At 34.7% G+C, this 15610-nt stretch overlaps 1 protein-coding gene across 1 annotated transcript in view; it reads left to right on the forward strand.

The window, feature by feature from the left end:
• Positions 1 to 5762: 5762 nt before the first annotated feature.
• LOC129280583 (uncharacterized) overlaps positions 5763 to 15610 on the forward strand; it is a 43283-nt gene continuing 33435 nt past the window's right edge. Inside the window, exons 1-10 of the mRNA XM_054916586.2 lie at positions 5763 to 5996; positions 6951 to 7201; positions 8199 to 8284; positions 9264 to 9383; positions 10004 to 10145; positions 10889 to 11035; positions 11462 to 11584; positions 11935 to 12008; positions 14373 to 14477; positions 15160 to 15289. Of these exons, the coding sequence (XP_054772561.2) occupies positions 6973 to 7201; positions 8199 to 8284; positions 9264 to 9383; positions 10004 to 10145; positions 10889 to 11035; positions 11462 to 11584; positions 11935 to 12008; positions 14373 to 14477; positions 15160 to 15289 (1156 nt within the window). The 5' untranslated portion in view covers positions 5763 to 5996; positions 6951 to 6972. The remainder of the gene's footprint in view (positions 5997 to 6950; positions 7202 to 8198; positions 8285 to 9263; positions 9384 to 10003; positions 10146 to 10888; positions 11036 to 11461; positions 11585 to 11934; positions 12009 to 14372; positions 14478 to 15159; positions 15290 to 15610) is intronic.

Raw genomic sequence — 15610 nt, forward strand, 5'->3', positions numbered from 1 at the left:
CACACAACACCATTCTTTTTTAAAACATTGTGCAAAAATGCTTTTGGTTCACTTGCATTGCATGCTCAGTATGGTGGCAACCATGAACAATGAAAGGAATAAGAAAAAGGTCTAATGCCTTTCCTTCCTGTCTCATTTGCTTTTGCTCTTTATCAAGAACATTCTGCTTTGAAATGTATTGAGAAAATCCAATCCAAATGCATATCATATAACTATTTCTGAATGTAATGTTGACAGACCAAAGTTATGGATGATTCCATTCTTTAAAGGAGAATGAAACCCTTGAAACCAGCTGAATCCATATCAAAGAGAAAAATCAAAGAAACACATTGTTGAAAGTTTGAGGAAGATTGAATGAATAATAAGAAAGTTATGAGCATTTGAATATTGAGATCACTAATGCCATGTAGATCCTCCCATTGGCAATGCGACCAAGATCTGTGATGTCACACACGTACAACTCCCTCGTTTTTTTAGTACTTATTTCACTTATATTCTCACTTTTATAGAGTCTATCACAAGGTGAGGTGTTCTCTTTATGAGATGACAAGTACAGAGGTTTCACAACATTATATCATTGATGAATCGTTTGTCATATGATTAGAATGAGCAAAAAGAGATGTTTTGGGGTATATTTTCAGTGTCCAAAAGGGGAGAGTTGTTCATCTGTGACATCATAGATCTTGGTCGCATTGCCAATGAGAGGATCTCCATAGCATTAGTGATCTCGACATTCAAATGCTCATAACTCTTCTATTGCTAGTCCTATTTTACTCAAACTTTTGTTGATCTTATTCTTTGATTTTTCTGCTTTCACAAAAGCTACATGTAACTTGCTCCAAGAGTTTCATTCTCCTTTAAGGCACTTTTACAATTTGCAGATTCTATTTGCAGAGGAAGTGAACCTCCTGCTACATTTTGCATCACTTTTTTTCTTAGAACAAAGGTGTAATGCTTGGTCATAGAAACCTAATTCGGGTATCTTTGGAATGCTAATGATTCATTATCTATATTAAAGTAATATGATTGTCATGATTATAGGTTTAAGTTTGATAATTTTCTCGCAAACAATCATAAAAGTTGCATACCCTTGGTATTAATACACACCATTCATATGGTAGTATCATCTTCTGAAATCAATTGCCATAGTCAAGAATCAACTCATGAGACAGTTATCTCCTGGGGCCTGTTTCATAAAACTTGTTAATGTAACAAATTTGCAATAATAGTTTAAAGCTACTGAAATCCTTCAATCTGATTGGTAGATAGCACATTTCTTATAGAAATTTGATATATTTGTTATTATAACAAGTCTTTATGAAAACGGTACCCAGAAGTCATTTTTGTTCAATCAACTTGCCTCCCTTATGACCATCTCTCATGTAACCATGCTAAATGGTTACGTTTTATATTTATTGTTGTATGCCAAATGAAGTTATTTTTATTGACTTGCAATTGGATTGAGTTTGTTTATTCATATTTATTCTATTCTCTTTTTAGTCAGGTTTAGTGGGGATTAATTCCAGAAATAAATATTGACACAATAAATCCAAGGGCCCGTATTCTGATAGCAGGTTTAACTTAAACTCAGGTTTAAAGTTGTGGTTTAAGTATGGAAAGCCAAAAGTATCAACATTTTTATTAAGTTGTATGTTTCGTATGTTTACTGTGCTCTTTCCTGATTCATCGATGGTGAAGACAATCATCTATTTATACTTCCTAGACAATCATGAATGATTTTAGAGCCAAATGAGCTGTAATATGATATCTCTACTGTTAGTGATTTATGTAACAATTGGCTCTCCATACTTAAACCACAACTTTAAACCTGAGTTTAAGTTAAACCCGACTTCAGACTACGGGCCATTGTTTCTAATTTAGGATCTGTGATAATCTGCTACCTCCCTCTTTGATTTTTTTCTTTTGTTTTCCTTTTGCTTTTTTACATTTTATGTTCTCTTGATTATTCATTTTTTCACCCTCTCCCATTTTGATCAATAACTGCACATTATATACCTTATCGTGGCTGGGCTGTTAAAACCTTGTATACAGCTTAGAAAAGAGCTGTATTTTAGAAATTATGCCAATGCTGGTGCGAGTGAAAACATTTTCTTGATACCTGACAAGTACTCTTTCTAGGCAAAGGAAGGCTGCTACTCATGTTATCACTCTAAAATCAAGCTTTTTCTGAGCTGTCATCAAAATATTTTAATTTAAGAATATAAGGTTTTAACAGCCCATAGACGATATGTCTATTCGTTAATTCTTTCTGTCTATCTATATCTTTGTCTTTCTGTATTTTGATACAATCTATTCGTCAAACTGAATTTATTTTACATGTTCTTCATAAATGTAATTGTCCTATTTATCTTACTACCTTTCTATCTGTCTGTATGTCTGTCTGATTATCTATCTTTCTATAGGGTGTCTGGAGAAAAAAAAATATTTTTCTTATTTCAAGAAAATATCACATTTTCTTTGTGAATTTGAAGAGAAATGACCTTCAGACTGACAGAAATGTAACATTTAAAAAAAAATCCAATTATTGGCTGCAAGAAAGAAGAATGAAATTAGGTCAATTTTCAGCATTTCTCTGCCATAGACTGTGTAGTTAAGAAATGGACACAAACAAATCCAAATTTTTAGCTACCGAGAGCTGTTATAAATTTATTATTAATGCCAAAAACTTGTCCATAAAGAGTCCAATAGGATTTTTTATGCTTTTTCTGATGGTATGATTTTTATAAAGATTTGGAAACCAGATCACAGTGAAAAATTGCGACAAAGTGAAAAAAAATTTACAAAACAGAAATTTCATTTTCCCATAGAAAACGCATGGGGAAATCGCAATCTCAACACACACACAAATAAGGGTTTGCAATCTATCTCTAAATCCTTATTTCAAATAATCCTATAAACTTGTCCTTACTGTCAAAAGAAGCCCCTGAATTTTCTCTTTCCATACATGCCAAACACAAGTTAATAATCAATTCAGATCACATTTTTCTAGCAGCCTGAAATTCCCGAAAAAATGTGCCATATTTTCCCCTAAATCAGCCTGTTTTATGCTGACACTTCAGTGTGGCTTCAGACACCCTACTATCTACAGTATCTATCTTTCTTTCTATCTCTGTCTTTTTTTCTCATACATGTGGACAATTTTAGTATCTCTTTATTTCATTGACCATTTTATCTCTCTAATTTTCTACCTACCTACCAATCTACCTGCCTACCTACCTACCAACATGTACCTAACTACCTACCTACCTTTCATGTTGCCATTTTAATTTGTTTAATATCCATTTTTCAAACTATACTTTTCTCTGAATCAATTCCACTTGCCAATTCATATCTCCTGTTTCATTCTATTGAACAATCAGGAAATCAAATACATGGTTTAAAGATAAATTCACTTTGCATTTCCCTATATATCTTGTGGTCATATTCTATATGGTGATTCTGCCTCTTGTTAATATGAAAATATATCCAATCCCCCCCCCCCGGCCTCCCTTTGAAAAAGTATATGTATACGGCTATGTTTCTTCCACATCCGCCAAACAAAGTTTTAAGGAGGTATAGGAATCAGTGTAATCAGTGAATCAGTGTACGGTCGGACAGGCGGTCCGCCGGTCGTTCCGTGGCAAATCTTGTGCAACAAACTACTTTCTCAGTTTTTAACCAATTCTCATGAAACATGGAACACATGTTGGTGTTGGAGTGAAGATGTGTATTAAAGACGCATTTTTAGCATGTTTCAGAAATTGTGTTGCCATGGTAACAATATATTTTGGCAAAAATAAGGTAAAAATCTTGCAGTTGAGTTTCCTCAATTTTTACCAATTCTCATGAAATTTGGTACATATTGATGTGAAGATGGGCAAGACATATTTTTCCCATGTGTTGGAAACTGTTGACATTTTAACATCGTAGGGCGGCGGTATTAATCACCTTCAGTGATATAATGGGGCTCTGGTAAATATAAAAGGTGTAATTGTTGGAGAGATAAAATCAAAGAATTGTGCACGACATCATATCAATTCCAGTTTTCTCTTCATGAGTGGATTTTTTTTCTTTTTTAAAGATATTCAAGCATTTATGTTAATCTTTATTTATTTAAATGTGATTGTACATGTACAAGTCATTTTTACAGAAAGATGTACATTATTTTGTTTTGCTTCATAGTACACTGATATTTATGAGCAGAAATCATAAATAATTGTCAAATATTCAGTTTCTTCATGTCGATGAAACCTGTACATTGATATGAATGTAATCAAAGTTTGTACATAGTAATACAACAAATCTTGTATATCTTGCATATAGATTTTTGTATTTTCGTGTACAATAATTCTTCTGTATTTTTTATTTATGACGTCTTTTAGACCTCTGCCATTTCAGGATTAGTTTGTTTTGTGATAATAAGTGGTATTTTCAGTTCTTGCATTGGTATGTCCAACTCAAAATTAAGAGAACTTTCTCTTAACTCTTCTGCATGTATTGTTGATACAAAAAGTAATGTAGGAATGGTCAGATATCTCAAGATTATTTCCCAGAGCTTGCCAGTAAAAGAAAAATGTGTACTATTATCAAAGATGGGTACATCTTAGAGAGTTAGAAAATCATAATACTAAAAAAAACAATGTCATTCCGCTTATCTACAATTTCTTTATTTTGTTGTTCAAATTTCAGCAGTTTCAGAGAATGACGCCTCACTGGAGCACTATCCATTTATAGTGACAGAAAATGTTAAAATGTGAATTAATGCCTCCCCCCCCCCTTTGAAGAAGACAGTGTAGAATGTACTCCAACTCGAGTAATATGGTATAGCTATGTAAGCTAAAGTGACTAAGAACAAATTGATTATAGAGGGTCTTTTAATTGCTTAGCCTTCAAATTTCAACTAGTGTAAGGTTGATTCAAAGTTACATTGCAAGATCAAGCAGCTAGTATAATTTATTAAATTGTAACCAGTTCTTTTGTTGTATCAACTTTTAATTTCTGTCGTATAAGTATCGTTACTTATATGGTTCTTTTTTTATCCATCCTATCCCCATCTTCTATTTATTTTGTGAATATTTGCAAAGTCTATCAAACATCCATGGAGGAGGCAGTGTATTTATATTTTGTAAAGTCTCTAAACATGGATTTGATAGTCTTCAAATATATTCCTATGATCTCGTGCATAAAATTGAAAAGTTTTTGCAGTGTGTTACTTTTAGATGTTGGAAAATTGTATAGAGAGAGCGAGAGGGTGGGAGAGGAACAGAGGGAGAGAGGGGGGAGAGGGAGAGAGAGATAGAGGGGGAAGAGAGAGACAGGGAGGTAAGCAAGGGGGGGGGGGTGTGAGAGAGAAAAAATATATTTGGGTGGAGAGGGGTGCTAGAGGCATATTGCAGATCGGTTTGACCGAGTTGAAGGAGGAGGGAGGGAGAGGGAGCGGGACATATTGTACCATAAATTGTATTTAAAAACGAAAATGACACATTTCGATACTTTTCAGATAGCCATGCACTGAGGGGGGGGGGGGTGTGTATGCGAGCTAATTGGGAAACGTCGTCAGTGCTGTCATGACTGGGAACAATGAAATATAATCAATAGTCCTACTCGCCCCTCTCAAAAGTCCTCACAACAAGTAGAACTTTCGACGAGAAATCGATATAAAACTCAATCCATCCCTCCCATTCTATAAGATAGAACACGGCCAATATTCCTCTTCTTACCCAACAAAATTATCGATTTGTAAATTCAAAGGCGGGGACAGCGGTGATCAATATTTCCTGCGATGCCAACCAAATGCTTCGCCATTTTCTTGCGACTTACAGAAACTTCAGTGCTTGCCCGTAGTACCAGTTTAGCAAGAATCTTTATCCAAACTTAGATTGCAATACTAAACGTGAACACGAGAGCAGCGGTAATGCTTTCATTTTGACCAAAATATCGAGGCTAATGGAGAAATGATACTGGTGGACACATTCGAGAATTCAATTTGAAATGACGTAAGTGAGAAAAAGAATCCTCATCGGTTAGTATACATTGCGACATTAGGTCTCATACAATTTTGAAATAGGCCTTCTTGACTAGACATGCTAGATGGATAATCTAATACGGTTTTACGGGATACAATACTCATATCTTCCTAAATGGAAAAGAAAAGATGGATTAATTTAAGATTGCAGTACAATAATTGCACACTTAACACACCGACTCACATTATTGCTATCCATACTGAGTAAACTTCCTAAAGTTTTACTAAATCATCTATTTAACGAGTTCCTTGATGCTAGATAATCATATAAGATAATTGACTGATTTAATATTTACTTGTTTTATCTGCTTCATTCGCTTAATTTTATTTATATATGTTCCGTTGCTCTCTATTTTGTAGACATTTTGATCCATATGGAATTTGTAAGAATTTGGTCAATCTTTTAAGTTTTCGTCCCCACCGGCTATGACAGTATTTTTATAATAATTATCATACATGTACTTCTATACCTACGTGTAAGTATTTTGTATTTGTTTGGATTTTTTATGTATAACTTGCAATTTGCTTCTTTGTTTTTTTTTTATAGAAACGAGAGAAATAAACTTTGACATATGAATTTCAAATAGTCAGTAATATTTTGAGAATTGAATTCACTGTTCACTGGCGAACGGAAACCATCAAAACCTTTTATCGCAAATTATCAATGCTATGATTATTTGGCAGTAGATCAAATTCAATTGTAGAGATGTATGCTGGCAACGAAGTAATCACAATTTTAAGTTTGCTATTTTGTATAAAAAAAACTGATTAAGGATATGAATGCAGGAGAAAAATGATTAAATCACATCAAATTAAAGAACACTCGCTTATTTTTTTTCAATCAAACAATATTCATGGGCGATTTCAATAACGATTTAATGTTCTTATACTTTACTATTTCAATACTCTTTTTAATCCTATAAAGATACTCGCACTGAAAAAAAAACATGTTTCCGACGAAGTCTATTTCTTCCCCTACTGCCCTTCTCGTTCTCGCCCTCGTCTACGCCGAGTTTGTCGTCATCGCTCAGGCGCAGATCGGTTCGGTAACAGTCAGTTGCGACGGTGGCGATGTCGCACTCGGAATGGGAGACTATTTCATCGAAGACAGTCAGATTAGTACCTATCATGCCTACGCTGCCGGACCCGCTGAAAACGGAAGAATTGTTTCAAGCGGTAAGTCGCTTTGCATTGGGCAGAGACAGATCCAAATTCAACAAAGGTGGGCAGGTGGGGGCATTTTTTTTGTTCCAGGAAAATTGACGTGCCCCCCCCCCACAAAATGGGTTTTCACAAGAAAATGAAGGTAATTTTTTTCCAGGAAAATTTGACAGCCCCCCCCCCCCCAAAAGAGAAATCATCTCTTGCGAATGCATGACATATTCCCCTAAAGATATATGTTGGTGCCCCTCAAGGGGGGGGGGGGCACGGGCCGGATGTGCCCCTAGCTGGATCCGCCAGTGACACTCAGCACTTACAAGTTGTCAATATCCCACAGTCACCATAGTAACAGTCAGACACAATGTGCTTCTTAGTCAGTCAATCAATATCAATGAAAGAGTCTGACGTCTTATCAGATAAATACTAACCAAACGATCTCTAGACTCTCCGAAGAACTTCCACACTCCAGCCAATTAAGCAGATGGTATTCCATATAAAATTATATCTAATCAATACAAACCTTATTATTCTTTCTATCTTTTTTTCTTTCTTTTTTCTTCTTTCTTATTTCTTCCTTTCTTTATTTATTTATTTCTTTCTTTCTTTCTGTGTTTCTTTCTGTCTGTCTGTCTTTCTTTCTTTCCTTCTTTCTTTCTTTCTTTCTTTCTTTCTTTCTTTCTTTCTTTCTTTCTTTCTTTCTTTCTTTCTTTCTTTCTTTCTTTCTTTCTTTCTTTCTTTCTTTCTTTCTTTCTTTCTTTCTGTCTGTCTGTCTGTCTGTCTGTCTGTCTGTCTGTCTGTCTGTCTGTCTGTCTGTCTGTCTGTCTGCCTTCCTTCCTTCCTTCCTTCCTTTATCTCCTTCCCTCTTTTTTTTCTTTTCTTCCCCTTCTCTTGCTTTTTTCCTCGCTCTTCCAACTTCTTCATAATTTCCTTAAAAAATCTAAATTGTTTTAGCATTCAACAAGTGCAGGTTTACAGGCTAATTGATAATTAAATCACTGTCTATATTTTCCAGATAACACGTTGTATTGGGCAGGGAAGACAAGTGATAATTACAAGTGGTTTCAGGTTGACCTTCTCGCTCACACAGTTATTTCAGGGGTAAGTCTGAAGATTATTTGTTTACTTTTTATTCATTCTATTGACAAAAAAATGAAATATGAATGCATTTACTATAAATTCAATTTTGCTATTGCGGAGGCAAGAAATTGTATCAAATCGTTCGTTTTCTCTTCTAAACGAGCTTTAATAAGTGTCGTACACTGCAAAAACTCCGGTGTTGATTTAACACCAGCCCGGAATCTATAACTGTCCACACCAGAGAAGTGTTAAACAACACCGGTTTTGGTATTAGTCTAACACCAGATAGGTGTTTATACAACACCAATTAGTAGTAAAACAGCATCGGTTTGATTCCAAACTGGTGTTGTTTCAATACTTCGCTGGTGTGGACATTCCGGGCTGGTGTTAAATCAACACCGGAGTTTTTGCAGTGTAATGTTTAATATTGACAAAATATGTATCGACCATAATTAGGTCTAACCTTCTCAGTATAAAAAGATGCTGATGGTGTAAATATTTAATGTTACACACTGTTACAACTTACAATTTGCCTAAAATCAGAAGTTTCGCGCATGCCTATCATTGATTGCTTGTATACATCATTGTCAATATTATATAATATTTGTCATTGGTATAATCATTCAGATGTACATGAGTGAATCATCATAAGCTCTAAGAGCTTGAGAGCGATGTCTAAAAATACATAAATGGCTAAAAAAAATAATATTAATGATGCGAACATGAAATTAAAGGACAGAAGGAGAGATAGAAAAAAAGAGTATAAGGGGTCGTGAGAAAGAGATGTGATGGGAGTAATTGAATAGAGAAACATGAACAGGACTAGCACTATATGGAATTAAAAAAAATATATATTATCATGTTCTGAAGACGATTATAGAATAAGTATACAAAAAAGAGTATGACCGTATAAGATTTTGAACTCCCAGAATGGAACTCATTTCGTTATGTTTCGTGATCGTAAAAAAGTGCATTGTCCTTTGACATCTCTTTGACCCAGCTCGTAATGGAAGGAAGAATGGAAGATGGCGAAACTTCAAAACGAGTTCTGACTTATTCCATCGAATACAGCAGTGATGGTAGTACCTTTATCGACTATGCAGAAAGCGGTTCAACTGTGGTAATTATTCACCAACTATTCACCGACAAGGAACTATATCACTTCTCAGCCACTTTCTAATTATTATTTTCATCGTTTATTTTGCTAATTTATCAAATAAAAAAACAAAACAAATCTTTGACTTAACGTTTGATTTAAAGGTGAACTCCGGCCTGTTTATGGAGCCAATAACAGAGATGAAAATTATGGGCAACTCGCACTGTTTAACATTATACGCACTTTTATTAAAAAACAACATTAAATTGTCAGAATGATGTCCTGAAAACCAAGAACGCAGTGTTTGGTATACGTTCCGTAAGCGCGGAGCATTTTGTGCTGGTTATATAAACTGTTCTTCCAAACGGATTTTGGAGAAAAAAAATGCAATCGCTCGTACGTTAATTTTAGATCCCAACATCAATTGAAAGTCATGAATTTTATTGCAAAGTTGAAGTTTTATAGGTGGTCTGTAGCTTCGTGCATCAATAATAAGTATACATTGATTTACTTTAGTACAAATTCTATGACATGTAGGTTTGCATCGGAGCTAATTATTGCAAATATTTTTGGCAAGATTCTTGAATTGCTATTAGATCTGTAAAATGGGTTATTTCTTTCATTTTTGTGATTATTTTGTTTAGGTATTTGATGGCAATACTGTAGAAGGGAGCACAGTCAGCGAACAATTTTCAAAAGCTATCGTAGCTCGAACTTTTAGGATGAATATTATTACGTTTCAAAGCAAACCAAGTCTGCGACTAGAACTATACGGCTGCTACCAAGGTAAGAACTCTTAATTGGGCCGCGAAGAGTTACCATAATTGGTCCAATCAACCTTGAACAACTATGAAAGGCCAGCAACCCCAACATCTACACTATAAATGACTTTGTTTGTGCAAAATATTTTCTATGTACTTATGCTGAATATCCATTCATTTATTCAACGTTTTGTTGAAAGTTTAGTGAGCTTATTTTTGTTTACAAAGGAAAATTTCCGGGAGAAAAAACACATTTATCACATTTATTTATTTTCATGCAATTTAGGTTGATCGGATCAATCGTAACTCTTTGTAAGATGAAACCCTGAGATTTGTATATTTGATTCACGAATGATATGCAAACATGATAAATTGTTGCTTTAACATTTCACAGTATGTATTTTTTTGTCTTTCTTAATCACACGTCCACACGTTTGAATTTATAACCATAGGCCCCTATATATCATTTCATTAATATTCGATATAAGATAAAAGAGCTATGTAGATAAAATGCCTTGCTCAATGGCCGTGCCTGGAATCAAACACTAGAATTCCATGGCCTAGAAAGTCAGGCGCCTTAAGTAGACCACTCGGCCAATGCACATCGCCTTTAATCGTAATACTTTATTAACTCACAATTGATGAGATATTAAAAAGCAGCGATTATAAATATTATCAGGTAATTATAAATTCACATTTGATTCGATATTTCAAATTCCCCGTAGGCTACGAATCTACTTCATTATCATTACTGTTTTTTTTTTTCAGCGAGGAGCTGTCTTGAATGGGCATATCTAGATGCTGATTACCAGTCATTGAATGGCTACTTTTGGTCCTCTGGGTCAAATGCTCTACAGTACTACGATAATAAGTATAATCCTATATCGGTCTGCTTTTATGACGACGTAAACGATGGTGAGTTAATTGTTCCCCATTTGTTTTATTATCAGAGTAGCTTCGATTGTTTCGTTTTTATTTTATTCAGTTATTTCTGTTTCTATATATAGTACTGAGCTAATTCACAAATTTCATTTAATGTTTTTACTCGAAGGCCGATCGGCTGATTGTAAATTTGTCGTTGAGATTGTACTTTCGTTGTTGTAAGTTTGTAACAAGTCTTTATAATACGTGACCCTGGTGCTAATCATTCAGATTCAGAGTTCAGCAGGAAAAAAGCCTATATCGTTTAAAATAAAATTATTGTAAAACAGAGATAATTTAGGTTGGATCAAAGAATTTAACAGAGATCATCACAATTCCTTTTCCGTCTTTTGTAGCGATATGGAGATATAATATTTCGAACGCTTAAATTAGTTAGACTGGATTTCTCCTCATTTGCAGATTTTTGGGACTGCACAAGCCCTTTAGGTGTTAGTAATGGCTATATCGACGACTCACAGATGAGTGCTTCGTCAACTCTAGGAAGCAATTACGCCTGGAATGCAAGATACGACGATTCAGGAGGTGCGTACACTTAGAATTATGATATCTGTTTATTACTTAATTGCGATAAAAGCAACCCCCAAACTCCTCAAAACAACGAAAAAGACAAAACACCCCAAAATGAATGAAAAAATACAAATCAATAATAATGATAAAAGTCTGCAAAGTCAATGAAAATAAATATTTAATGAAATGTTCTTGAAAACAAAACAAAATAAACAAATCAATCCAAATATAAAAACAAACGAAACAACGGAATTTAACTTTTATTTTGATGTTAGGAAGTGGCTTACTTGTACCCCAATTTACCGTTTATTGATTATTATTTCATTATCAAATGATTTGAATAAATGATTTTTATTCTTAAACAGTGTGGATGCCAAGTAACAACGCACAAGATGAGTGGCTAGAGATAGATTTCACAACGGATACGTTCATATCAGGGGTAAGAATAAACAAAGTTCGTGTTTATTATTATGTTATTTTGATGTAGAAATAAACATCATGGGATGCAGTACGGATAAGACTGCGGAAAAAGGGCAGAGTAAACTAGAGATGACAGACTTCTTAACGAACATTGTAATCAATTTTAGATAATTCTTGTTGAAGTCAATGGCTTCCTCCCTAAAAAGTAAGAACCCAAAATAATTGAATTCATCGGGTTTTTTAAAGTACTGCCACCCACCCCTCCCCCCCAAACAAAAAAGAGTTAAAGAGGTCTCTGTTCTGTCAACATTTATCACAAATCCTTTTAAAAAGATAAAATTTATCGCTTGATCGTGACTTTTTAGAAATGTTATGCCACCATGGGTGTCGATCACGGGGGGGATGGGGGGGATATATCCCCCCAATATTTCAAGTGGGGGGATGGCCTGTATTATCATCCCCCCCAATAATTCAGGGTAGAAAAATTGTAATAATGATGATGAAAAAATGAAAAGTTTGATAATGATGATTATAGTATGCCATCAATCAGTTTGTTTCCCTCGCAATATTGTTATTAAATAAAAACATTCTTGTCCAGGGCTTTTAAACAGATGGGTGGAGGTTCAAGATGAAAAAGAATGAAATGTTTATGTCCCGGTATATGATATTTTTTAAACACATGACTTAAAAGGACCCTGACGAAAAAAAACTTTTGTTGATTGGGTGTTCCATCCCACCAGTGGTGAATAAATTAATTTTAAGAAATCAATTAATTCAAAAGGGTGGAAAAATAAACGGGTGGAAAAGGGTGGCAAGATAAACAGGGAAACCTCCATGGACGTAAATCCTAGAGGGGTAGATCTTGAAAAAGTACAAACAACTTTTCTCAGATTTACCCCTCCCCACATCCAAGTGCATGATGTTTGTCCCATTTAATCTACAACCCTTTTGAATATTAAACATTTTATCATGTGACTCCATCAGATACCTCTCATGAAAATATTGAGGTTCAGTGAGCTCAATATAATATGATCATATTTTTACAATGCCCATCCAATCGGCTGACAAAAAAAAACGAGGAAAAGGAGAAAAAGAGGGAGAGAGGAAGGGAATGTAATGGGAAAGAAGACATTATTTTCATTATGATGTTAGATTATACTATAATTCTGTTATATTACATAAGACGCATTTTTCATAACTTTATGAAACATAATTTTATTAGGGCCCATGTCTTCATTGTTCCTGGTGCTCACATTGTCTGTTTAACTTTAACGAGATATATAATCCTGTGGCACTAAAACCTCCTGTTTTCAATATACTTCGCACTTCGAATTATTATTTTATGTGCAATAGTATGCTTCTTTTCATGACTACTCAAAGTGATTGCCACATTTTAAGGTCTTAATATAAAACATTTCTTGTCCGTGCTTATGTTCGCATTAGTGAGATATGTCTGCTCTCCATGAATTCCTAGAATCAGTCCTTAAAATGTCCCTTTTTCTGATCTCAATATCAAAACTTTTCAGATCGCGCTTCGCGCTCGCATCATTTGGTTAATGAAATACGTATGGTCTTAGTGAATTCCTACAAACAAGCTTTAGAATGCCCCTTTTCAGGTCTGAATTTCCTAAATTTTCAGCTCGCGCTTCGCGCTCGCAATATTTGATTATTGAGATGCGTATGTTAATAATCATGATTACAATGACTTCATGTGTAATTCTAACAAAATCAGCAAGCGCTTAGCACTCGCATTAGATGACTGTGGTGAGATATGTAGTGGATTCCTTAAATATAGTCCTTAAAATCTCACTGTTTGGGGTCAATATATACAAAAATTTCAGCTCGCGCTTCGCGCTCGCATTGTTTAGCGAGACAGGTAAGTATCATGATTACAAAAAGTTGATTATAATGTCCCTTTTTACGTCCGAATATCAAAAATGTTAAGCTCGCGCTTCGTGCTCGCATTATTTCATCAGTGAGATACATATCTGTTTAATATATGGCACTGTCCTTAAAGTGTGTCTATTAGGTCAGTATACCTGGCAACTGAGCGCGCTCACTAAGTGACTCAAAATTTTTGCTGGTGCCCCCCAATGCCATGACCCACGGTACGCCACTGGGTTTACTTGTAACACAAATTGAATTTTGTGATTTTAGTGGGGGTAATATTGAAAGATCCACATCCACAAGAATATTTGTGTCAATCATCCCCCCAACCAAGAATACCGATCGACACCCATGTATGCCACAATGCCCCTCTCATTTTGTTTTGGCTCATTACGTCAACTCTTTGAATTCGTGATACTGTCAACAAACAAGGACAGCAACGTAGGTACAAGGAGAATTCTTGAGACATTTCTTTTACATATTGTTTGCTTTTCAGTTCAAGACGAGAGGGGATTCGCTTAGCTCAAATCAGTTAGATTCATTTCTTGTGACATACAGCACTGATGGAACCAATTATGATGCACAAACGGAATTCGCTGAGGTCAGTTTCTACAAAATATTAAAATTTCTTCAAAGAGAAATACATTCTTTTGCTTATTTTGATAATTTTTTACTAGTTGTTTTAATTACATTTTATGATTACTGTCTATCCTAATTGGGTTTTCCCACTATTATTGTTATTATTGTGTTTCTTTTATCATTATCGTAATTATTGTCAATATCATTATAATTTTCAGTGTTATGATAATCGTCATCCTTATAGTGTCATCGTTATATTGAGTTTTTTATTAGTGATATTGTGAACATAATTTTAATAGTAATGATATTTATCATCATCAGCATCATCATCATCATCACCATCATCATCATCATCGTCATCATCATCTTTATCATCATCACCACCACCACCACCACCATCATCATCATCATCATCATCGTAATCATCATCATCATCATCATCAACTTTATCATCATCATCACCACCACCACCACCACCATCATCATCATCGATATTGGCAATATTCTAACTGTAATTGTTATCATTTTTACATCAACACTAATCATGCTGTTATCAGTTGTGGTCATAATGTGTGTGTGGGGGCGGGGGGTGTGGGGGTGTAATTGAGTTTTATCAAACGTGTATCAATCTGATATGTTTATATCAACATGTACTCTACTATTCTATTTTTATTTTACCCTCTTTCCTTTTTTTCAAATATCAGCCCCAAGTTATTGATCAATTGTACCTGTACCAGACCCCAATGACAGCACGCTATTTGAAATTTACAGCAGATACGTGGACCGATAATATTGCGCTCGCCGTGGAAGTCTATGGGTGCGGTCATCATGTTCGTAAGTACCTATCGTATACATTTTGTAGTATTGGCTGGTCCTTGAGATATATCTCTTATTTGAATCTTACGCATTTTCCTACCTCATTGTATTACTTTATGGACATTTAATATATCATTTATTAACTTTTATAATCTGTGTATTATGCACAGTATGAGAAAATAAAATTGCTTATCTGTAATGATAATTTGTTTTCTTATAATATACATACATTCATTCTGTATCACATTGATTTCTTCTTCTTCTTCTTACTTCTTCTTCTCCTTCTTCCTCTTCTTCATCTTCTTCTTCCTCCTCCTCCTCCTCTTCTTCTTCTTCTTC

This window comes from Lytechinus pictus, chromosome 17 (assembly GCF_037042905.1).
Source record: "Lytechinus pictus isolate F3 Inbred chromosome 17, Lp3.0, whole genome shotgun sequence".
Lineage (NCBI taxonomy): Eukaryota > Metazoa > Echinodermata > Echinoidea > Temnopleuroida > Toxopneustidae > Lytechinus > Lytechinus pictus.